This window comes from Lepus europaeus, chromosome X, assembly GCF_033115175.1.
Source record: "Lepus europaeus isolate LE1 chromosome X, mLepTim1.pri, whole genome shotgun sequence".
Classification (NCBI taxonomy): domain Eukaryota; kingdom Metazoa; phylum Chordata; class Mammalia; order Lagomorpha; family Leporidae; genus Lepus; species Lepus europaeus.
The window spans coordinates 104,361,994-104,385,682 of record NC_084850.1 but is presented as its reverse complement, the minus strand read 5'-3'; the positions used below and the strand labels follow the sequence as shown (position 1 = coordinate 104,385,682).

At 39.6% G+C, this 23,689-nt stretch overlaps 1 protein-coding gene across 8 annotated transcripts in view; it reads left to right on the top strand.

Moving 5' to 3' along the window:
• The window catches only part of KDM6A (lysine demethylase 6A), a 185,749-nt gene that overhangs the window by 30,130 nt on the left and 131,930 nt on the right, over nucleotides 1-23,689 (top strand). For all 8 annotated transcript variants that reach the window (XM_062184060.1, XM_062184058.1, XM_062184056.1 and 5 more), the window contains exon 3: nucleotides 22,760-22,868. In XM_062184060.1, coding sequence (XP_062040044.1) covers nucleotides 22,760-22,868 — 109 coding nt within the window. The remainder of the gene's footprint in view (nucleotides 1-22,759; nucleotides 22,869-23,689) is intronic.

Genomic DNA, 23,689 nt, shown 5'->3' with positions numbered 1-23,689 from the left:
AGTACACCATACTCTTTCTGTGCTGGCATGCCTCTTCCTACTGTGTTGTCTTTTCTGCTTGATTGTTGTTGAGGACAGTGTCTATCCTGTTTACTTTTGAATCTGGTATACCTTCCTAGTATAGTGCCTGCTGCCTGGAAGTAAGAAGTTATTGTATTATTTGTAACTTGTATTTGAGTAGTATTCTGTGTAGTTTTTGAAGATTTATTAATTTCAAAGGCAGAGTGACAGAGATCTTCCGTTTGCTGTTTTACTCCCCAAAATAACCTCAATGGCCAGGAGTAGGACAGGCCAAAGCCAGAAGCCAGGAACTCCATCTAGGTCTCCTGTGGGTGGCAGAGGCCCAAGTACCTGGGTCAATCTCTACTTTTTTTCCAGGTGCGTTATCTTCTGGTTCACTCGAAAAATGGCTGCAACCCCAGCTGAAGCCAGGAGCCTGGAACTCCATCCAGGTCTCATATCGGTGGTGGGGGCCCAAGCAATTGAGCTGTCTTCCACTGCCTTCCCCTGGTGCATTAGCAGGGAGCTGGATTGCAAGTAGAGCAACCAGGACTTGAACCATTGCTCACTAGGATTCTTATGCTACAACACTGGCCCCCAAAATAAGGTTTATCTTTTAATCTCATTTTCCATGAACTTTTTGAAATATCTTGTATTAATGGTAGCACAGAATTGTCTCTTTAAGTGACTCCAATTTCTTTTCTTTTTTTTTCTTTTCTGACAGGCAGAGTGGATAGTGAGAGAGAGAGAGAGAGAGAGAGAGACAGAGAGAAAGGTCTTCCTTTTTGTCGTTGGTTCACCCTCCAATGGCTGCTGCGGCTGGCGCATCGCGCTGATCCGAAGGCAGGAGCCAGGTGCTTCTCCTGGTCTCCCATGCGGGTGCAGGGCCCAAGCACTTGGGCCATCCTCCACTGCCTTCCCGGGCCATAGCAGAGAGCTGGCCTGGAAGAGGGGCAACCAGGATAGAATCCGGCGCCCCGACCGGGACTAGAACCCGGTGTGCCGGCGCCACAAGGCGGAGGATTAGCCTGTTGAGCCACGGCGCCGGCCAAGTGACTCCAATTTCTAAAACACACACATACACCCTTGAGAAAGCAGGTATCTTTTATTCCTTTCTATATTTTCTCAGTCTGTGGTAACATCTAATATGTTGTATTTGTGTAGTAAACGCTGAGATGGAGGATAAAATGTTGGTTATTTCTTTACAGAAAGAAGAGAAATCATATCGGCAATGTGGTTAGATTTTACTCACCTTACACTTAATTGTATGAGGTCGGAAGAATAGGTAATCTTGGAAACTGAGGCTCAGAGAGTTTTAAGTGGCTTCACTAAGATCCCACAGTTTCCAGATAGTGAAGGTGGGTCTTAAACTCAGGTTTGTTAGCATTTAAGTTTTAGTTTTGAAAGCTTTTATTGTTGTTGGTGGTGTTAATGTTGAGGTAATTCATAGTTTTGTGTTCTTGGAAACTTTAAAGCTTGCCTTTAAAATTATGTGTGTAAATACTAAAGATATTAAAGTGCTTAAAGCACAACTAGACATATTCCTGAGTGGGTGTATTAGCTTTTCTTTTATGGGTTCACAGTGTCTCATGTCAGGATAAATGTAATGTTAAAAACAATTCTTGCAGAGAGGCCAGTGTTGTGGTGCAACGGGTTTAGCCACTGGTTGCCCTGCAGGCATCCCATATTAAGTGCTGAGTTGCAGTCCTGGGTGCTTTCCCATATTGAGTGCTGAGTTCCAGTCGTGGGTGCTCCACTTCCAACTCAGCCTCTTGCTAATGCAGCAGGGAAAGCTGTGGATGATGACCCAGGTGTTTGGATCCTTGTCACATACGTGGGAGATGTGGATGGAGTTCTCTGCCTCTTGACTTCAGCTTGGCTGATATTGGCATTTTGGGGAGTGGGTGAACCGGCTAATGGAATAGTCTCTCTCTGTCTCTCCCTATCTTCTTGTTGCTCTGCCTTTCAAATAAATTAAAAACAAACAAACAAACAAAACAAAAAACAAAAAAAAAAAACTTTAAAATATTCTTGTAGAAACTTGACCTAGTTTATATTTGTTAAAGTGTTACTTAAATTTGTCCAAACATCTCTGAGTACATTCTTTATGGGTATCTTTCATACTACTATTTGTAAATTACATTTATACATTAAATATAAATTGAAGTAAAGGCACTACAAAAATTGAAAGTAACAATATAATGAATGATGTTATTTTGTCATAATGAATCACTTGAGTGATTAAGTTTATGACAGGTCAAGTTTCTTACTGCATGCCTGTACTACTATGTGCTACTTAGCTTCTTGCACCTAGGTTTTCTCTATTAGAACAGAAATGATACTCTGATTTTTTACATTATCGTTTGGCTTTGACTTTTGGGGAATGAACAGTTTGATACTAAAAGTAGTTTGGCTTGATATCATTATAGTGTTGCAGGTAAATGTGGGAGTTAGCTTTGGAAGTTGGCATTTCGATATAGTGTCAGCAAAATATGAGAATAATGAGAATGTTTTATCAGGCATTTCTTAATAGAATTTAATTGCAATTGAAATATTCCCATAAGGACTTACAGGATTCCAGAGAATACATGGGGGTTCTGGTTTAAAAGACACTGCTCGGGGCCAGCCTGTTGTGTAGCTGGTAAAGTCGCTGTCTGCAGTGCCAGCATCCCATATGGATAACAGTTCAGGACCTGGCTGCTCTATTTCTGACCCAGCTCTCTGCTATGGCCTGGGAAAGCATTAGAAGATGGTCCCTGGGCCCCTGCACCAGCGTGGGAGACCTGGAAGAGGTTCCTAGCTCCTGGCTTCAGATCAGCTCAGCTCCAGCCTTTGCAGCCATTTGGGGAGTGAACCAGCAGATGGAAGATCTCTCTGTCTCTGCCTCTCGATAACTCTTTTTTTTTTTTTTTTAAAGATTTATTTATTCATTTGAAAGTCAGAGTTGCACAGAGAGAGAAAAGGCAGAGAGAGAGAGAGAGGTCTTCCATCCAGTGGTTCACTCCCCAGACGGCTGCAATGGCCGGAGCTGCGCCAGTCCGAAGCCAGGAGCTTCTTCTGGGTCTCCCTCGCGGGTGCAGGGGCCCAAGGATTTGGGCCATCTTCCACTGCTTTCCCAGGACATAGCAGAGAGCTGGATCGGAAGTGGAGCAGCTGGGTCTCTAACCGGCATCCATATGGGATGCTGGTGCTTCAGGCCAGGGTGTTAACCAGCTGGCTCCTGCCTTTCAAATAAATAAATCTTAAAAAAAAAAAAAAAAAAAAAAGGACACTGCTTTATATAAGTCAAATCTCATTTTAATTATATTAGTATAACTACATGGTTTTGTGTAGTTGAAGTAGTTTGAATTAATAAACTAGAATAATGTTTCAAAACATATGGTTGAAAGGTATCTCAGATTCCTAATCAAGCCATTACAATTTTATTTACAAAGAAAAATTTATTTAGGTAGAAGTGGAAGGGGACATGGCAATTTACACATGTGCTAGCTTCATGGATTTTACTACAGTGTATCTTACAAAAGAGTTGTGTTGTGAAGGTACAAATAAATGCTGACAGATTATAAAAAGGAAATGACTTTCGGCAGGGAGAATTGAAGTTTTCTTTCATGTAATGTAAGTTTTAAAAAAAAAAAACCTTAATTTTGGCAGTTTTGTTTTTTAGAATTTCTAAAATTTTATTTGGAAGGCAGAGAGAGACAGGGTCAGAGAGAGATCTTGAATCTGCTGGTTTACTCCTGAAATGCCTATAACAGCCATGGCTGGGCCAGGCTGAAGCTAGGAGCCAAGAAATCAATCTTGGTGTCCTACATGGGTGCCAGGGACCCGGTGCTTCTCAGGGTGCGCATTGGCAGGAACCTGGATTGGAAACTGAGTACCAGGGACTTGGAGCAGACTCTCCATCATGGGATGTTGACATCCCAATCACTGACTTAATTGCTGCACCAAACTCCTGCCCCTCTCCTTTGTTTAAAAGAGTTTGTTGGGGAACAAAGTTGTGGTGCAGCAGGTTAAGTGGTTGTCTATGATGTCAGCATGCCATATTGGAGTGCTTGTTCAAGGTCTGACTGCTCCACTTCAATCTAGCTCCCAGCTAATACTCTTGGGAACGAGCAAAATAAATAATTCTTTTCAAAAAAAATATTTTGGCTTTGTATAGAATTTTAGATAGACTTGTCCATCCTCTTTCAATGCCGAATAAAGATGTCACTTAACTCTTTTCTGCCTTATATTATTTTTGAGATGAAATTTGCTGTCATTCTTATCTTTGTTCCTCAATGTTTCCCCTTCCTTTGACTGCTTTGCAGATGTTTTTGTTACTACTGTTAAACAATTTGGTTATGTTGTAGCTCCCACCATTTAAAAAAAAAATTATTTACTTGGAAGGCGCAGTGTCAAATGACGTACATATATGTGTTATATGTATATGCACACATACTGTGTATGTGTGTGTATTTTCTTCTGGTTCACTCTCTAAATGGCTGCAACAGGTAGGGTTGGGCCAGGCCAAAGCCAGGAGCCAGAAACTCCATATGGGTTTCCCACATTGGACCATATCCATTGCGTTTTCAGGCACATTAGCAGGGAGCAGGATTGGAAGTGGAACAGGCAGGGCTTGAACCAGCGCTCCTATATGGGATGCCAGCATTGCAAGCTGAAGTTTTATCTACTGTGCCACAATGCTGGCACCTCAGTGTTTCTTGTACTTGGGATGTTTTGAGCTTCTTGGACATGTGAATTTGTAGCTTACACCAAATATGGAAACATTTTTTGTTCGTGTGCCTTCAGATATTTTTTTTTTTCTTCTCCTACCTGAAGTTTAGTTAATATGTTTATCAAGCCATCTGAAATTATTCCATCACTGATTGATGCTCTGTTCATTTTTCTCATCCTTGTTTTTGCTGTATCTCATTTTAGATTATTCCTATTACTGTGTCTTCGGGTTTAACCATTTGTTTTTTATACAATGTCTAATCTGCCCTTAATTCTATTTAGCCTATTTCTCATTTTAGACCCTGTAATTTCCATTTGAGTCTTTGTTCTTTTGTCTTTAACATGCTTATATTTTCCTCTACTTTCCTGAATATAAGGAATATAGTTGGTCCAGTGCTGTTATTTGTATAATTTCTGGTTAATTTTCTATTGATTGATTTTTCTCATTATGGGTTGGAGTTCTTTGTTTTGCTGCCTGGTAACTTTTGATTGTATGCCAGATAGTATGATTTTTACCTTGTTAGCTTCTAGATATTGTTTCATTTTAAGTATTTTTGGGTTTTGTTCTGGGGTGCAATTAAGTTAATTGGAAATAGTTTGAGGCTTGCTTTTTCACTTTGTTAGATGGGAACAGAGCAGCCTTTATTTAGTCTTCGGCTGATTTTCCCCCAGTATTGAGGCAATATTCTTCTGAGGACTCTCTGGAATGCTACTCGTATTATAAGATTTTACACTCTGATTTGTGGGAACTGCAACTATTTTTGGCAGTCTTTGAGACAGGTGGATTTCCTGTTATTTGTTTTAGGTAGTTGTAATTTCTGCACCTCCATGTGTTCCTTGCTACTCATTTGATGGGGGGGGGGGTGATGAGGGGAAAGGGGGGGAGGTGTTTGAGTGTTCTATTTAGCTTCCTTTCTCATTTGGTGTGTTGGCCTACCCAGGTTCTCAGCTCCTCCTTTTTGACTGTAGGAGACTGCACCTTGCCTGAATTCCCCTAATCTATGTCTTTGTGTGGGGACTCTCCACTCCAGGTAGTAAGCTAGGACAGTCATAGGGGTCACCTAGTTTGTTTCTTCTCTCTCAGAGATCACTTCCTTGTGTTGCTGATTGTTCAGTGTTGGCAAATGTTGTTTCACATATTCCACTTCATTTATTAGTTAGCTGCCGAATAAATCTGGTCCTCTTTGTTTTGTTTTGGCCAGAAGCAGAAATCTTGATACTTTGTAGCTTTGACTTTGTATTTATCTTATATCTGCTATCCAGAATACTTCCTAAAGAACAATTTTTTTAAAAAGATTTATTTACTTTATTTAAAAGGCAGAATTAGAGAGAAAGAGACAGAGAGGTCTTCCATTTGCTGGTTCATTCCCCAAATGGCCACAACAGCTGGAGTTGCACCAGTGCAAAGCCAGGAGCCAAGGACTTGGACCATCTACTGCTTGCCGAGCAGCCGGTACTGGCACCCATGTGGGATGCCGGCACTGAAGGTGGTGGCTTTGTCTGCTACATACATCACAGCGCCGGCCCCAAGCAGTGTCTAGATAAAGTACCACACAGAATCAGTGTCCTAATGCAAGTACAAATATTTCTTGATTTGAGGCCATAAGTTTATTTATGGTTAATGAATGCTTTAGGCCAAAACTTCCACCTCCATTTCATGGAATACTGTTGTTCCACTAGATTTTAGTTGATTTTCACAACAAAAAGAGTTCTATGAACAGGATATATGTAGGAAATTTGAAAGTAAAGAAAGTTAAATCTATTTTTTCAAAACTAGGGCACTTCAAAAAAGTTCCTGGCAAAATGGAATTAAAAGTAGGAATTTAGGGGTGAGCATTTAGTGGTTATGACACCCTTGTCGGACATCAGAGTGCCTGGGTTGTTTTGGCTCAGGCTCCCAACTCCAGGTTACTGCTAATTGTATACCTTGGGGAGCAGTGGTGATGACTCAAGTAATTGGGTTCCTGCCACCCATGTGGGAGGCTTGGGTTAAACTCTGGTGGTTCTGATCCTGGCCTGGGCTCAGTCCCATTCATTTGTGGGCATTTGGGAAGTGAACCAGCATGTTTGTTTCTCTTTCTCTGCCTTTCAAACATAATAATAATGAAGTTTGAGTTTATTTTGGAGCAAATTTCTTTTTCATAATGCATGGAATATATATATATATAATGAAAAAGCTATGCATGAGTTTAAAAATGTTTTTGTGTCAAAATAAGCTCACACTTTGTTTTTTTAAAATTAATTTTGAGAGGCAGAGGAAGAGAGGGACAAAGCAGTGCCTATTTGCTGGCTCACTTTCAAATTGCTTGCAGTGGCCAGGGCTAGGCCAAGCTGAAGCTGGGAGTCTTTAGGAATTCAATACAGATCTCATAGATGGGTGGCAGGGACTTATACTTGATCCATCACCTGCTTCCTCTCAGAATGGAGCTGGCACTTTATGTTAAGGTACTTTAAATACCTTAGAATCAAGAAATGGGCACCTGCTTGGTCCTGCTGGTTTGTTTTGAATTGAGGAGGTTTCCTGTAGTATATTTCGGTGATATAGTTAAGATCATTGCTGTTTTAGTGAAACTATTACTGTCATGATTGCTCTAGGTAGCCTTTAAGTATTGCTGTTTGTATCACAGTGAAATGTAAGTGCATGGACATTGCTTATATTTTGCTTATATCCTCGTTGGCTTTTCAGCAACATTCTGTAAGACAGACTATTTGCACAATCTTTAAAAGAAGCCTTTTTTTTCGGTTATTTAACTGGCCTTTCCTTTTCTGCTTGCTTGTGTTATTTAGTCCCACAGTTCTCCCTACCTTGTTTAATTGTAAATATTTATTAAGCCCCTTATTCACATGTCTTATCCATGTATTGTTTCTCCTTATTTTAAGGTATACAGTTTAAAAAACAAAAAAACATGTTTCTTACAGGTACTACGCTCAATACATAGCTGTTAACTTTGGTGTTTACCTTCATGTTTCCAAATACTGTGCATATAAGGCTATTTTTGTGTGTTCCTTCACAATTTACATTCTATCAACTTTCTATTATGGGGATAAAATTGATACTTCCTAAAAATCATCTTTTCCCTTTTCTCTATCTTTCTAGTATAACAGCTTTTGGTTAAGTAAATGAACTGTGTTTGCTTCGTTATTGCTGTTTATAATGATAAGCCAGGAAGTGTATTAAGGTATATGTTTTCCCAGGGATGAGTTTTTGGTTCATGAATGACACCTCAAGTGTGAGAGAATGAGACACTCACATAGATGGGCTCAGAGCTATTCTGTTGTATTAGTGTCCTGTGGCTGCTGTAACATGTAGCAACAAACTGGGTGGTTGAAAACCCAGAATTTTGTTTTCTCACAGTTCTGTAGGCCAGCAAACTGAAATCAACTGCAGGACCATACACCAGAGGTTCTGGCAGAAAATCAGTTCCTTGCTTCTTTCCAGCTTCTGGTAGTTTATCTCAACATTCCTGGCCCCTTCAGTACCCACCCAGATAATTATCTGCAAGACAATAGCCTCCTTTCAAGATCTTTGACTTAATTACATCTTTCATCATAGAAGGTAATATTTAACCTTTTGCCATATGAGGCAATATTTTTTTTTCAGCCTAGCATACCTGATTTAGAAATACCCCCCATCTAAATAGGAATGTATATCTTTTGTATCCGTTTTATGGATATACTTTCCATGTGGTCTCTAGAGGGACATGTGCAATTAAAAGAGTAACTTTTGATGGAATTCCGAAGCTATGGCATCCTACCAGATAGTTTATTTACAGTTCCTTCACTGTAGATTCATTTCACCAATTAGAGACAATTATTACCATAATGAGTATTGCTAGTAACACAATTTGACACACCATCTTTATCAGGTCTTAGAAGTAAAAGAACCTAAGGTCAAATTTGTCCACAGAGGAGAAAGGATTTTAACTCTTTACTCATACTAGCAAACTACTTTTAAAAATATACCATAAATCCATAAGCGATTACTATTAATTGTTTCCTAACATTTTATGATCTACTGATACTGCCTTTAGGTCTTGGGAGTAGTAGTGAGTTGATGATGCACTGACTTTTAAAAGAATTATCTATTTTTAAAGATTTATTTATTTGAAAGGCAAAGTCACAGAGAGAGAGGAAGAGAAGAGAGAGGGAGATCCTTCTCCATCTGATGTTTCACTCCCCAAATGGCTGCAATGGCCAGGGCTGAGCCAGGCTGAAGCCAGGAGCCTGGAACGCCATCCTGGTCTCCCATGAGGGTTGGCAGGTGCCCAACTTGAGCCATCACCTGTTGCCCTCCAGGGTGCATCAGCGAAGGAGTTGGGACCTAAACCAGTGCTCACATGAGATGCTGTTGCCCCAGGAAGTGCCTAACCTATTATGCTACAATGCTGACCCCGGAGCTTTTTTTCCTCCCATGGTTTTGTAGATACTGAAATGAAACTGTAACCCTGAATGGTATGGAGATGTTTTTAATGGGTTAGAGAAACATAAATGATAGCATTTTTGCTTTGAGGCAGTGGGTGAACATTGAAAGAAGGAACCGGTATAGGCATTTGGTATTGTTAAGGCACTCTTGGGGTACCTGCACCCTATTTCGGAGTCCTTGGGTTTGAATTTTGGCTCTGCTCCCAATTCCAGATTCCTTTTAATGTGTACCCTGGGAGGCAGCAGCTGATGGCCCAACTATTTGGGTTTTTGCCCACCAACCTAGGAGGCCCAGATTGAGTTTCCAGCTCAGCTTCTGTTTGGCCTATCCTTGACTGTGCAATGGCATTTGTGGAGTGAACCAGTGGATGAGGAGATTTCAGTCTGTCTCTTTGCCTTTCAAATAAATAAGATAAATAATGAAAAAGAAGGAACAGGAGGGTACAACCAGCTAATGCAAATGTTAGTATACTTTATACAGTATCAAAAAATTTACTTTTATTAATATCACCACCAGTGCCATCAGAAACACCTTTGAATTTTGGGAAGCTGTCAAAGCTCACAGTAGTGATGGATGTAAATTTTCTATTTATTTATTTATTTATTTATTTGACAGAGTTAGTGAGAGAGAGAGAGAGAAAGGTCTTCTTTCCGTTGGTTCACCCCCCAAATGGCTGCTTTGGCCGTTGCTGTGCCGATCCGAAGCCTGGAGCCAGGTGCTTCTTCCTGGTCTCCCAAGCGGGTGCAGGCACCCAAGCACTTGGGCCATCCTCCACTGCCTTCCCGGGCCACAGCAGAGAGCTGGACTGGAAGAGGAGCAACCGGGACTAGAACCGGTGCCCATATGGGATGCCAGCGCCGCAGGCAGAGGATTAACCTAGTGAGCCACAGCGCCGGCCCCGATGGATGTAAATTCTCCAAAGTTCTGATTTTTGCTTAAAATCTCAAATTTGATTATTGATGATCAATATTATGTTGCTGTTGTTGAGATGACAAACTCATTTCATCCAGTTTTGAGAAAATGTCTTCTAAATATTCAATTCTGAATAGTTTCATTGTTTCAAATGTTGTTCCATGAAAACAGTTACTCCAGTTTATAACTTAATCACAATTTCCCTGAATACAATGAAGCCATTGTATTTCAGTAAGGAGTAGAAATAAATACATTACATGAAGTTACCACTTAGTGACACAGATTATAAAAACAACATATTTAAGGGTTGACATTTGCTAAAATGATTTTTTTACTGATTCATTGAGGACATTCTTAAACTGGTAGTTAAAAAAACAACCTGCAAGCGCTTGATTGAGGAAGAATGTGCTGATTACTGTTGTGTTCAGTTTGGTGCTTCTGCCTTGATTTCAGTTAAGGTGCCAGCACCATCGTTCACTATTGCTTTTGTGTTACCAGTGTCAATGTCAACATAGTTAAAAGAAGTAACATCATAGTATTATAATGAAAATATTTTTTAATGATTTATTTATGTATTCGAGAGGCAGTTACTGACAGAGAGGGAAACACAAACACAGAGAAAGGTCTTCCACCCACTGATTCACTCCTCAAATGGCAGCAATGGCCAGAGCTGGGCTGCTTGAAAATAATTTTGACTTAGCAGACCTCCTGAAAGGGTTTTGGAGAACCCCAGTTCTTATGATCCACATCTTGAGAATAGCAGCCTTAGGGATTACAGCATATATGAGGGTATTTCAAAAAGTATGTGGGAAATTAAAGAAAAAGATAATTATGGTACAAAAATGTTTTGAAGTCCATGTGTTTTTTTTTTTTTTTGTAATATGCATTGTCCACAAACTTTTTCAAGACATCTTGTATGTGTGGATTTAATTTTTTTTTTTTCCGCACCAAAATAAACCCATCTTTTAATCCCATTTTCTATAGACTTTTTTTTCCCCTAAGATTTATTTGTTTACTTGAGAGGCAAAGTTACAGACAAAGAGAGGGAGAGACAGAGGTCTTCCATCCGCTGGTTCACTCTCCAAATGGCCACAGCGGCTGGAGCTGTGCTGATCTGAAGCCAGAAGCGAGGAGCTTCTTCTGGGTCCTCCACACAGCTGCTGGGGCCCAAGCACTTGGGCCATCTTCTGCTTTCCCAGGCCATAGCAGAGAGCTGGATTTAATGTGGAACAGCGCCCATATGGGATGCCGTAGGTGGTTGGTTAACTTAACTAGCCACAGTGCTGGCCCTCTAAGAACTTTTTGAGGTATTTTTGTATTCTTAACATATCAAAGTGAGTTGGGCAATGCCGGATTCTTAGAGCTTTTATCTCCGATTCCTTACATGATGGTTGTATATATAATTTCTGTATGTGTTTAAACACAGAATATTATCATTAAAGTTACCACCCACGTATTTAATGACATTAACATACTCTTTGCTTGTCATTTCTTCCTATATCTTTGACGTGTTTTTTTAAAGAGTTATTTATTTGAAAGAGTTACACAGAGAGAGAAGGAGAGGCAAAGAGAGAGAGAGGTCTTCCATCCGATGGTTCACTTCCTAATTGGCTGCAAAGGTCAGAGCTGCGCTGACTCAAAGCCAGGAGCCAGGGGCTTCTTCCCGGTCTCCCACGTGGGTGCAGTGGGTTTCTCCACTGCTTTCCCAGGCCATAGCAGAGAGCTGGATGGGAAGTGGAGCAGCTGGGACCTGAACTGCGCCCATATGGAATGCCTGCACTGCAGGCGATGGCTTTACCTGCTATGCCACAGTGCAGGCCCCTGAGGTAATTTTGTACATGTGAATCTACTGTACTCATGTATTCATGTGTTCAAAATTTTACCTTCATGATTTGTGTTGAGGTTCTCTTTTTGCCTATGAAGTTCCAATTGTTTCACCATCTTTTGCTGAAAGATGTTTTTTCTCTATTGCCGTTATACATTGTCAAATACTAGTTGACTACCGTGCTGCCTTGATTATTGTGGCTTACCACATTGAATCTTGAAATTGAGTAGTATGAATCCTCTACTTTTCATAATTATTTTTGGTCATTTAACTCTTGCCTTTTTATATAAGTTTTGGAATCAACTTGTCACTTTTTTTTGAAAAAAGCTTATGGAAAGTGCATGTTGTGAAAAAGCTGCATGATTTCAAAACCTTTTGTACCAAGAAAGTTTCGTTTTACTGCCATTTTCTGTGACCTTTTTAAATTCTGTCCTATATAAAAAAATTTGCTGAGATTTTGATGGAAGTTGCTTGAAGCTGTTATCAAATTAGAATTGACAATGATCAGTTTTCTACTTATGAATGCTATGTATCTGTTTATTTTGACATTCTTTGATTTCTTTCATCAATCTTTATTGCTTTCACACACAGATTCTGCATATATTTTATTAGATTTATACCTAAATGCTTTTGGGGTGATGGTATTATAAATTTCTTAGAACAATTTCTATTTCCAATTACTCATTGCAAGAGTGTACTGTATGTTCTTGCCTGAGGTTTTATGTTCTCTCCTGGGCTAGTGAATTCAGTCTGGCTATGATTTAAATACTGAGGATTTTCATTTCTTCTCTTCTCATTGCCATTCTGGATGGGCAGTTTTGTTTGGCTTTGAAGAAGGCCCTGACCCCAGGGCCAGGCCTTTTTATATTTTAGGAGGGCTAGAGATGGGGTTGGGGATAGGGAGAGCAGGTGGAGGTGAATTCTTGGAACTGATCTTTCATGTAGACATGGGGGTCCTTGGGAACCTGGGAAAGAATGGGGTTGTGGGTTGTAAAGGCAATAGGGTGTGAGACCCAATTGAGATTCAAGGGCAAGGAATAAATTCCAATGTCTATCCATCCAATGAGAATGGCTAAGGCTTCTGTGTTTGTTCCATTAGCAATTCTAATAAGTATAGTCTTTTGTTTTCATAAAAAAATGATCTACATGATTTTGGCGCACACCTCATTTGTTTGCTACTTCACAGGGTCTATTATTTATCTAGAGGTAGACAGAGCCAATCTTTCAGGAATCATTTCAACCATACACATTAATTCATAGTTTCAAAAATACACAGGTATAACACCTGCAGTGCCAGCATCCCATATTGGCATCAGTTCGAGTCCCAGCTGCTCCACTTCCTATCCAGCTCTCTGCTAATGGCCTGGGAAAGCAGCAAAGATGACCCAAGTGCTTGGGCCTCTGTACCCACATTGGAGACCTGGAAGAAGTTACTGGCTTTAGCCTGGTGCAGGCCCATTTGTTGTGGCCATTTGGGGAGTGAACCAGCAGATGGAAGACTTCTCTCTCTCTCTCTGACTTTTAAAAAATATTGGAAAAAAAAAAAAATCCTCAGAAGCAATCACATTCAGACTGTACTGCAACTGTACTGTTCCAGGAACATGAGCTTCTATTTTTCTACTCTGCCATTGTCCACAAGAGTCATTGAAGCACCTGCTAAGTGATTCCAGCCAGTAGCCAGTGGAGGGGTTAAAGCAGAGCCTGTTTTTTTCCTTCATAAATCCCATGGGACAGAACTTCATCTCCAAGCTACAGCTACAAGGATGACTGCAAATCTCAGTCTTTATTTTGTATAAACATATGTCTAATTAAATTCAAATGTTCTGTTAACAAAAGCGAGGAGAAAGGATATCTGGGACATCTAAATCTGAAGCAAGTTAGAAAAAAAGTGTATATAAATACATAATAAAATGAGAAAATATGTGCTTACATCTGTGTAATATGATTTTGAGTATGGTAGAATTTGCTAACTTTGTTGTTTTGGGAAAGGGAGCTGGTGGCTGGGGCCAGGAGTAGGAAAGACATTTCACCATATAAATAAATATATATACCCTTTTGAATTGATGATGGTGTGTAAACTAACTTTTGAACTATAGTAAATGAAATTAAAAGAAAGGCCTTTAAGTCTGGTACATAAATTCAGGAATAGATAACATCATTGAGGATCAATAATAACTTAAGATGGTCATTTTAGGGGTAACTCTTCCTTCATTTACGAACAAAACCCAACTTGTGCTATGTTGAAATTTCAAAAATGGCTTAGATCGACAGTTTCAATTTCTTTAAATTGCACAGAATATTTAGGTATTCTAAAAGTAACCAGATAAATTGCTGAGTACCTGCAAAGGTAAAGAATTCTCTCCTAATTTATGAGGCATATTTCTGTAAAGGATAGCAACTTTAATTATGTAGTCATTTGTAGATTTTTTTTTTGAGGAACAGGTCAGAAGGATAGTGTACTTATTCAGAATTTATTTTAGAAATTCAATCGAGAGATATACTCACTTGTGTTCATGTGTACGTATTGTATAATGTTTTACATATGTATTATATATTGTCTCTTTACGTTGTAGAAGAATGAAAGACTGAAGTAACTAAGTAGATAATGAAGGTGGTTATGGTGCTACAAAGAAGAACCTTTTCCTGATGCCTTCTGGATAGCTATAATAAATCCTGATGTTGTTTGGTAGCTATATCAAATCCTTTCACTAATCTATATCTGAAGTAGCCAGGGTGATCAGCTAGTTATGTAGTTTACCACCTCTTTGTGGTGTTTGAATAGCAAGCTGTTAAAAACATAGGGAGTTAGTGGGATGATACATTTTGAAGATGATATGGGCTTTGTGTGGATGAACAGTTAAGTTAAAGAAAAGTTTGGATGTGAGGGTGGGAATGGACCCAAGTGCTCATTTTTTATGGGCAATAGAAAAGAATTGGAGGATAAAGAGCAGGGAAACATAACAATAAATACCAGGTTTTGTTTATTTTAGAGTATGAGGTTGTAGAAAGTGCAAAGAGCAACAAGTAACAGTGAATCTGTAATGTAGATGTTCATTGGAGTTGGTCATGTTAGCTTGAAAAACAGGAATGGGTATGAGAGGAACATTCATGAAGACAGTAGTTGGTTAGATGTGTAGGGATGAAGGAATACTTTGGATTGGTGCTACTAATATAAAGGAAACTTAGGGATATTTTTGAACAAGGCAAAAATCTTAATTTTTACTTATTGAATTTAAGATGATGTTGGGATGGCTGAATGAGAAAAGCTTGTTTTGGTTTGTGTTTTAAGAGTTGAAAGATTTTAGAGTCCTCAGCATGGAGGTTTAATAAAGACCTGCCTGGGTTATTTCTCCTGTGTGGCAGCTTTTTATTTTTTATTATTTTTAAAAAGATTTATTTATTTATTTGAAAGGCAGAGTTACAGAGAGGCAGAGGCAGAGAGCAAGCGAGAAGTCTTCCATCCGCTGGTTCAGTCCCCAAGTGGCAATGGGCCGATTTGAAGCTAGGAGCTTCTTCTGGGTCTCCCACACGGGACAAGGGGCCCAAGCATTTGGACCATCTTCTGCTTTCCAGGCCATAGCAGAGCTGGATCTGAAAAGGAACAGCCTGGACTCGAACTGGTGCCCATATTGGATTCTGGCACTGCAGGCGGCAGCTTTACCCACTATGCCACACTCGGGCCCCAAGTGACAGCTTTTAAATAGCATTCCTGATGATTCTCCCCACATAAACTTAGTTAAAACAATTTTTGTACAACAGTTCCATATTCTCCACCAAACTTGTAGTCCTCTTCTAGTATGTTATCACTTGTTAACAGTGTGCTACTGTAGACCTTATGTTATTAGTGATCTAGTCAGACTAGATCTTGGAGAGCTGATTATTGCTGTTAATTTGAATAATGTACTTCATTAATTGGACCATAAATATTTTAGTAATAGCCATATTTCATGAATGACACATTGACCTGTAGTAGTCTCTGCTTAAATCCCTTAATCTTCTTTAAGTAGTCTGCTGGCTACTAAACCATTTTGAATGTCTATAACTGGCTTTTAGAAATTATGGGCAGGACTCCATATTTGTTTTAATGATATTAAAAGTCTTGGTTCGTTTAAAACCCTTGGAGAGTTTAAATCTACCTTTCCCCCCTATTGTTATATGTCTCTCAGCCACTTCAGTTAAATCTATTTAAATACTAAAAGAAAATCACTTGTTGTCTATATTTACCAATTATGGTGCTGACCAAATTCATCATAAAAGATTAGTGCTGGCCGGCACCGTGGCTTAACAGGCTAATCCTCCGCCTTGTGGCGCCGGCACACCGGGTTCTAGTCCCGGTCGGGGCGCCAGATTCTATCCCGGTTGCCCCTCTTCCAGGCCAGCTCTCTGCTATGGCCCGGGAAGGCAGTGGAGGATGGCCCAAGTCCTTGGGCCCTGTACCCGCATGGGAGACCAGGAGAAGCACCTGGCTTCTGGCTTCGGATCAGTGCGGTGCGCTGGCCGCAGCAGCCATTGGAGGGTGAACCAACAGCAAAAAGGAAGACCTTTCTCTCTCTCTCTCTCTCACTATCTACTCTGCCTGTCAAAAAAAAAAAAAAAAAAAGATTAGTGCTTACATTTAATTGGTTACATGTCTTCTAAACCTTTTTCATGTCATGGTTTAGAAGTAGAGGGTAGGGACTGGTGCTGTGGGCATAGTGGGTTAAGCTACTGTCCATATGGGTGCTGGTTTGTGTCTTGGTGGCTCCATTTCTGATCCAGCTCCCTGCTACTGTGCCTGGGAAAGCAGTGCAAGATGGCATGTGGGAGACTTGGATGGAGTTCTGGGTTCTGCCTGGCCCAGTCTCAGCTCTTGTGGCCATTTGGGGAGTGAACCAGTGGATGCAAGATCTCTGTTTGTCTTTCTCTCCCTCTGTCTTTGTAATTCTGATTTTCAAATAAAATAAACAAATCTTAAAAAGGAAAATTAAATAGAGAGTAATAGTGCTGTTACTCTTCTGGGAGAACTAATTTTTCAAGTAATGAAAATACCAAGCTGATACTAAGCTCCAATTATATCGAATATTGTGGAAATTGAGGAAGATATCCAAGCTTTCTGCCTAGCTGGGAGTACCTTAGATTACAGTGTTTTTAGTATTTAATGACTGTTTATTTTAAATATTTCTTCTAGTGGGTGATAAGGATTATAGATGTGCAAGCTACCAACTATAAAGAATTAGAGGAAGTAACAGTTTTATACAGGGTGTTGCTCATTTCCCACTACAAGATACTTCATTTTTATAGGCTTTTTGTGTGTAAACATAAGAAATTTTACCTTTTTTTTCCTAAAAGATTTATTTATTTATTTATTTGAAAGAGTTACACAGAGAGAGGAGAGGCAGAGAGACAGACAGAGAGAGGTCTTCCATCCGATGGTTCACTCCCCAATTGGCCGCCACGACTGGAGCTGCTCCAGTGCGAAGCCTTGAGCCAGGAACTTCTGGGTCTCCCACTTGGGTGCAGGGGCCCAAGGACTTGGACCATCTTTTCACTGTCTTCCCAGGCCATAGCAGAGAGCTGGATCGGAAGAGGAGCAGCCTGGACTAGAACCGGCACCCATATGGGACGCCAGCACTTCAGGCCAGGGTGTTAACCTGCTGTGCCACAGCACCAGCCCCCAGAAATTTTGCTTTTCTAATATTTAACATGCTTTCAATATTCAACTTTTTTTAAACTTTAAAAATTAGCTAAATCTGCACTATTCAGTATGGTAACCATTAGCTAAATGTTCATTTATATTTAAACATTAAAGTGAAGCAATTTGAAAATGAATTTGTTTACTTGGCACTTGCTGTGTTTCAAGTATTCAATAGCCACACATGCATAATGGCTACCATAGTGGACAGTGCAGATTATAGAATATTTTTATTATTACAGAAGTATGCTTTTGAATGATGCTGTTCTAGCTACAAATGATCTTCATTCAAAATTCTGACTATCCTTAGGTAGGACAGCTTTCCTATTGGAACACATAAATAAGTCTTTAATGATTTTTATGTGAGGAGAAATAATATAGGTTACTTGTCAAATCTAGAAAATATAGAGAAATAACATTTAAGATGTTTCTGTATGGGCCAATTAAAATGTCCTATTGTAATATTTGTATTCTAGTCATTTTTATGTAAAGTTGTGTATAAACAAGCTCTGTAGGGATAATTCTATTCACATCTAAAATAGAAAATAAAGCAAAGGATCTGGCGCTGTCGTGCAGTGGGTTAACGCCTTGGCCTGAAGCGCCGGCATCCCATATGGGTGCCGGTTCGAGACCCGGCTGCCCCATTTCCGATCCAGCTCTCTGCTATGGCCTGGGAAAGCAGTAGAAGATGGCCCAAATTCTTGGGCCCCTGCGCCCAAGTGGGAGACCCGGAAGAAGCTTCTGGCTCCTGGCTTTGGATCGACACAGCTCTGGCTGTTGTGGCCATCTGGGGAGTGAACCAGTGGAAAAGAAAATAAAGCAAGAATATGAAAGTAAACTACCCTGCCTTTTTCTTTTTTTAAGGCTTTTATATATTTATTTGAAAGGCAGCATTAGAGAGAGAGAAAGAGAGGTCTTCTGTTTGCTGGTTTACTCCCCAAATGTGTGTAACAGCCTGGGTTGCGCCCCACTGAAGCCAGGAGCCAGGAACGTCCATCCAGGTCTCCCATGTAGTGTCCCCATGTAATGTCAGGGATGCAAATGCAGAAAGCCATTGTCTGCTGTCTCCCAGGGTGCACATTAGTAGGAAGCTGGATCAGAAGTGGAGGTGCAACTCCATTCCAGGCATTCCTATATGGGATGTGGGCATCCTAGGAAGCTGTTTCACCTGCCCCATAACACCCACCTCTAAAAGTAACCCTTTTAATTGGAAGTATTTTTCCTTTATAGTTTACCTAAACTTTGTTTTAAAATAAAACAACTAATTTATATGTATATTGTCTATGATTATCATTAGTCTTTTGGTTACAAATATAAAAATACCTATGTTTCAGTCTAGATTGCTTTATGAGTTTGGAGTATTGATAGTTATCCCTAGTTAATTATTGTCCTTGAAATACTCTTTAAAATATGTTAGTATTTAGCTGTAAGTAACAGAATTACCTCAAACACTTCAAATAAATTAAGAAAGTTTCACTATGAATAGATAACACAGAGTGCTTGGAAACTTCTGCCTTTCTACTTATTTTCATTTGGTTATATTTAACTCTGTCAGCATTTTCATTGAACACACTAACATTAGTTTGATAGGTGTATGGTGGGAAAATTGTTTGATAGGTGTATTTGTGGGAGAATCAAGCCTCAGTGTATATGTTGATGAATTTAAAATTATTAATTCTGGTTTTTACATGATATGTTTCATGATGACGAGAATTGCATATAAAACTGACTTTAGGAGCCAGCTCTGTGGCACAGTGGGTTAATGCCCTGGCCCAAAGGCATCCCATATGGGCGCGGGTTGGAGACCTGGTGGCTTCACTTCCAATCCAACTCTCTGCTATGGCCTGGGAAGGCAGTAGAAGATGGCCCAAGTCCTTGGGCCCCTGCATCCGCACGGGAGACCCGGAAGAAGCTTCTGGCTCCTGACTTCGGTTCGGCGCAGCTCTGGCTGTTGCAGCCATTTGGGCAGTGACCCAGTGGATGAAAGAGCTTTCTCTCTGTATCTCTCTCTCTAACTCTGGCTTTCAAATTAAAACAAACAAACAAACAAACAAAAAAACTGACTTTAGGTGTATTCTTTTGTATTATGAGAAATGAAAGGTAGACAATTGATGATCATGGTAGTGACATGGCATTAAGCATAATAAGAGGAAGCATAGGGTGTTAATGTCTTTTTTCTTAAATCATTAAAGAATTTATTTTTTAAATATTTACATAAAGAGAATAGATTTCATGTATTTCATATATCCAGGTGTGGTTTTTTTTTTTTTTTTAAAGATTTTAGTTATTTGAGAGGTAGGGTTAAAGTGAGAGGGAGAGACGGAAAGGTCTCCCTTCCGTTGATTCATTCCCCAGATGACCGCAACGGCCAGAGCTGATATATCCAGTTTTAAGAATTGTAATGAGGGGCTGGTGCTGTGGTGTAGCCGTTAAAGCCTCTGTCTTCAGTGCTGGCATCCCATATGGGTGCCAGTTGGAGAGCTGGCTGCTCCACTTCTCGGATCCAGCTCTCTGCTATGGCCTGGGAAAGCAGAAGAAGATGCCCGAGTTCTTGGGCCCCTGCCCCCATGTGGGAGACCCAGAAGAAGCTCCTGGCTCCTGGCTTTGGATTGGTGCGCAGCTCTGGCTGTTGCAGCCAATTGGGGAGTGAACCAGTGGATGGAAGACCTCTTCCTCCTTCCCTCCCTCCCTCCATCTCTTTCTCTCTATTTGCCTCTCCTCTCTCTGTAACTCTGCATTTCCAATAAATAAATAGATATTTTTAAAAAAATGTAATGATACTTTTCTCCTTCAACTTTCCTTTTTTTAAGAAATTTATTTTATTTATTTGAAAGGCAGAGAGTTACAGGGAAAGGTACAGAGAGTTCTTTCATACGCTGGACCAGGAGCTTTTTCCAGGTCTCTCATGCAGGTGCAGGTGCCCAAGGTTCATTAGCAGGGAGCTGGGTTGGAAGTGGAGCAACTTGGACTGGAACAGGCACCCAAATAGGATACTGGTGTCACAGGCAGCTTTATCCTCTATGCCACAATGCCCCTTTCCTCCTCCCTTAGAAATAATTTCCTTGTATTTATATATTGAATCCTTTTCACTATGAAAACATTTGCTTATAAATTTAATTGTTAACTATCAGGAATTATCACAAAAGAGTAGGAAATGTTTAAATTTACCAAGATTTTTAAGCAGTGACAGCAACTTTAATGAGTGCTTTATTTACAGTATCATTATTAGCTTTACAATGTAAAATTAAGAATTGTCAAACTGTAGCCCAATAATTTTATGGATTTCTCTGGTATTATAAATCACTATAATAAATTATATTTTTGTACTCTTAAACCATCTGCCAGATAAAAATTATATATGACTAAAATAAAGAGAATCTTGAAAGTTTATGCTTCCAAATTACAGTAATTTTTGAGGCTTCAGTGTAGCAGTCAGACTCTTAATTATAGGGAAGCAGAACGATTAGTTTTCAGTGATTGTGATATGGGACATATACACATTTAGATAGTTAAGAGTTGAATAGGAACTGGAGACAGCTCTTTTATGAATCTTAAACTTTAAGGATAGTAGTAGAACCAGCCCAGATTATTAGCCTTGATTAGGATGGGTTCTCCAAAGTTATTTATGTTTGTACTGTGAATATGTAAATTTTGAAACTCGCCAATAGAGGGTCTAGTCTGTATTTCATTGGAGAGGAAGAATGAAGGCATTCCTAGTGGCTACTGTGTTCCATATCACTTTTTTTTTAATTTTAACAAAAGCTCTTGAAAATGGTTATTTTAACTTTTTGATGGTAATGGAAGCTGTTGGGTTCCTTTTATGGGTATGAAACCTAGGAGTATTCCTCAGAATGTGCCCTGAAATTTCTAAAATCACACATTTCTTACTTCACTGACTCCAGGACGCCTGTTACCAGAGCCACATTGTTTAGTATGTAATTGTTGGCAGGGAAATTTTGACAAAATCATTGGCAACTTGAAAGAGTTAAAACTTTGCTAAGGTGAAGGTGAAGTAGTAGTTTAGTGCTTGTGTGCCAAGCACAGTGATGAGCACTTATAGAAATTTCCAGTTTCAGTCTTTTTGTCAGCCCTTTCTTATGTTACTAAAGCTGAGAGTCAGGATAAATTTCCTAGGATCTGTGGCAAATGGCAACTGAAAATTGTCACACTCTGGACCTGCAGTCTCCTAGATTACAAACAGTGAATTGATATCCTTAAAATAGTAAGTTGATCCCCCCCCCCCCCCCCCAGTGAAGGAAATATGTGAGTGAAGTGAATGTATTGGAGTAGGGATAAGATTAGGAATAGAGTTAGAGTTCGTGTGTCTGAAGTATATCAGGAGGAGAAATCAACTGAAAGACAGTTTATGATGGTTTGCAAATGGTAGAGGTTTTTTCAAAAATCAAAAGCATAATTCAATAAAATTCTTCCTGCCTGTGTGAAAGGTGGATATTATATGTATTTGAGAGCAGTTTTTATCAACAGGGACCACAGCAATAATTTATATCTGTAACTTATGACCAAAATTATTAAAGTGCTCTTGTTTTATCTTACTTGGCAAGTTTTGTTTCCATTTTGTAGATGGGGAAAGCACTTATGCCATAATTGTTACGTTTTAGGGTTTGAGGAAGGTGAGGAGGCGGCTAGTTAAAGTAGAGAAGACTTGATTCTTTGGAGGGACAGAACGGGGGTGGGGGGCGGTTAAAAAGTGAGAATTGAGCCTGTCCAGACAGAGAGCAGGGGGTTTGAAGCCAGGCTTCATTCTGCAGAGTCCTTAGGCTGCTTGTTGGGGGAGGTGCAGAGCGCCACATGGACCCTGATAAGGTGGGTGGGGGATGTGCACAACCCATATGTGCAGAAAGGCCCCTTGGTGAATCTACAGTGCACTGTCTTAGGAGTTTAGAATGTCCCAGATGCAGGGCTTTCCAGAGCAATAAACATTCCAGTAGCCTTTAGATTATCTGCACCCAGTTTCATTGAGCCTGGGGGTTCAGGCCTCAGTGGCCTAATAGGCTCTAACAATAACTAGTGGTTTTGTCAATGAATAGTTGGTTAAAGGAAGATCCTTCTAAGGAATACTACATAGACTCTATTTGAGATAGAAATGCAATACCTTGATTTCTTGGGTGATTGGAAGAAGTATGTGTTGTGTCAGGGAGGAAATGCGTATTGGAGTTTTATCTTGTACTTAAATGTTTGTATTTTTTATTTCTAGGCTGTTCGCTGCTACGAATCTCTAATCTTAAAAGCTGAAGGAAAAGTGGAGTCTGATTTGTTTTGTCAATTAGGTCACTTCAACCTCTTATTGGAAGATTATCCAAAAGGTAATTTTTCCCTTGTTAATTAGTATTTGATTTGTATGTGTGTATTTAATGTAATTATAATTATTTGTGCTCTGTCAAGGGTATTGCCATTTTTACTTCTTAGAAATTATAAGCTTTTCAACATACAAAGTAATGAGAAAGAAAAGGGGAGTAGCTGGAAATGGAAAAATCCTATATCATCAATAAGCAGACTATACAGTAAAACCTATTACCAACCACATGTACAATGTGGTTTGTTCTGCTTTGTGAAAATCCTTGTCCTTTGAAGGCCCTACCTTCCATAGTAGAAAGTGAGCCAGCTTGATGTTGAAATTTGTACATTGATGAACATCTTAGAAATGCAACACAAACTCAACGTTTTCCTTCTCTGTACTGGCTATAAAACTTTTCTATTTTAAATAGAAAATATTTGAATGAAAATTTTATCTGTAGTCATGTTATTGTTAGATGATCACTTATGATCATCCACTCAGGAGGGTAAAAGCATCCCCAAATACCAGCTCCCCGGCAAAGGAAAAATCTGTAACAAAGGAGAATTATTTCTGTATGCAGGAACAGTTTCGCTTTTTGATAATATGTAAACACCTTGATGTGGAATTGATGGATGAATTTTGCCTGTTTCTAACAAGCAAGACTGTGGGCAGATAGTTTTAGGGCTACAATGAAGGATTGTTAGTATTTCATGTTGGTGTTTTATTCTGCCACTTTTGTGTTAGGTGAAGTGAATGTTTAAAATACAGTTTTCTTCTGAGACAGAGGCATACTCTGTGACGTTTGAAGTTAGACTTATTTCTCAGTTCGGGTCTATCATTTACAGCTGC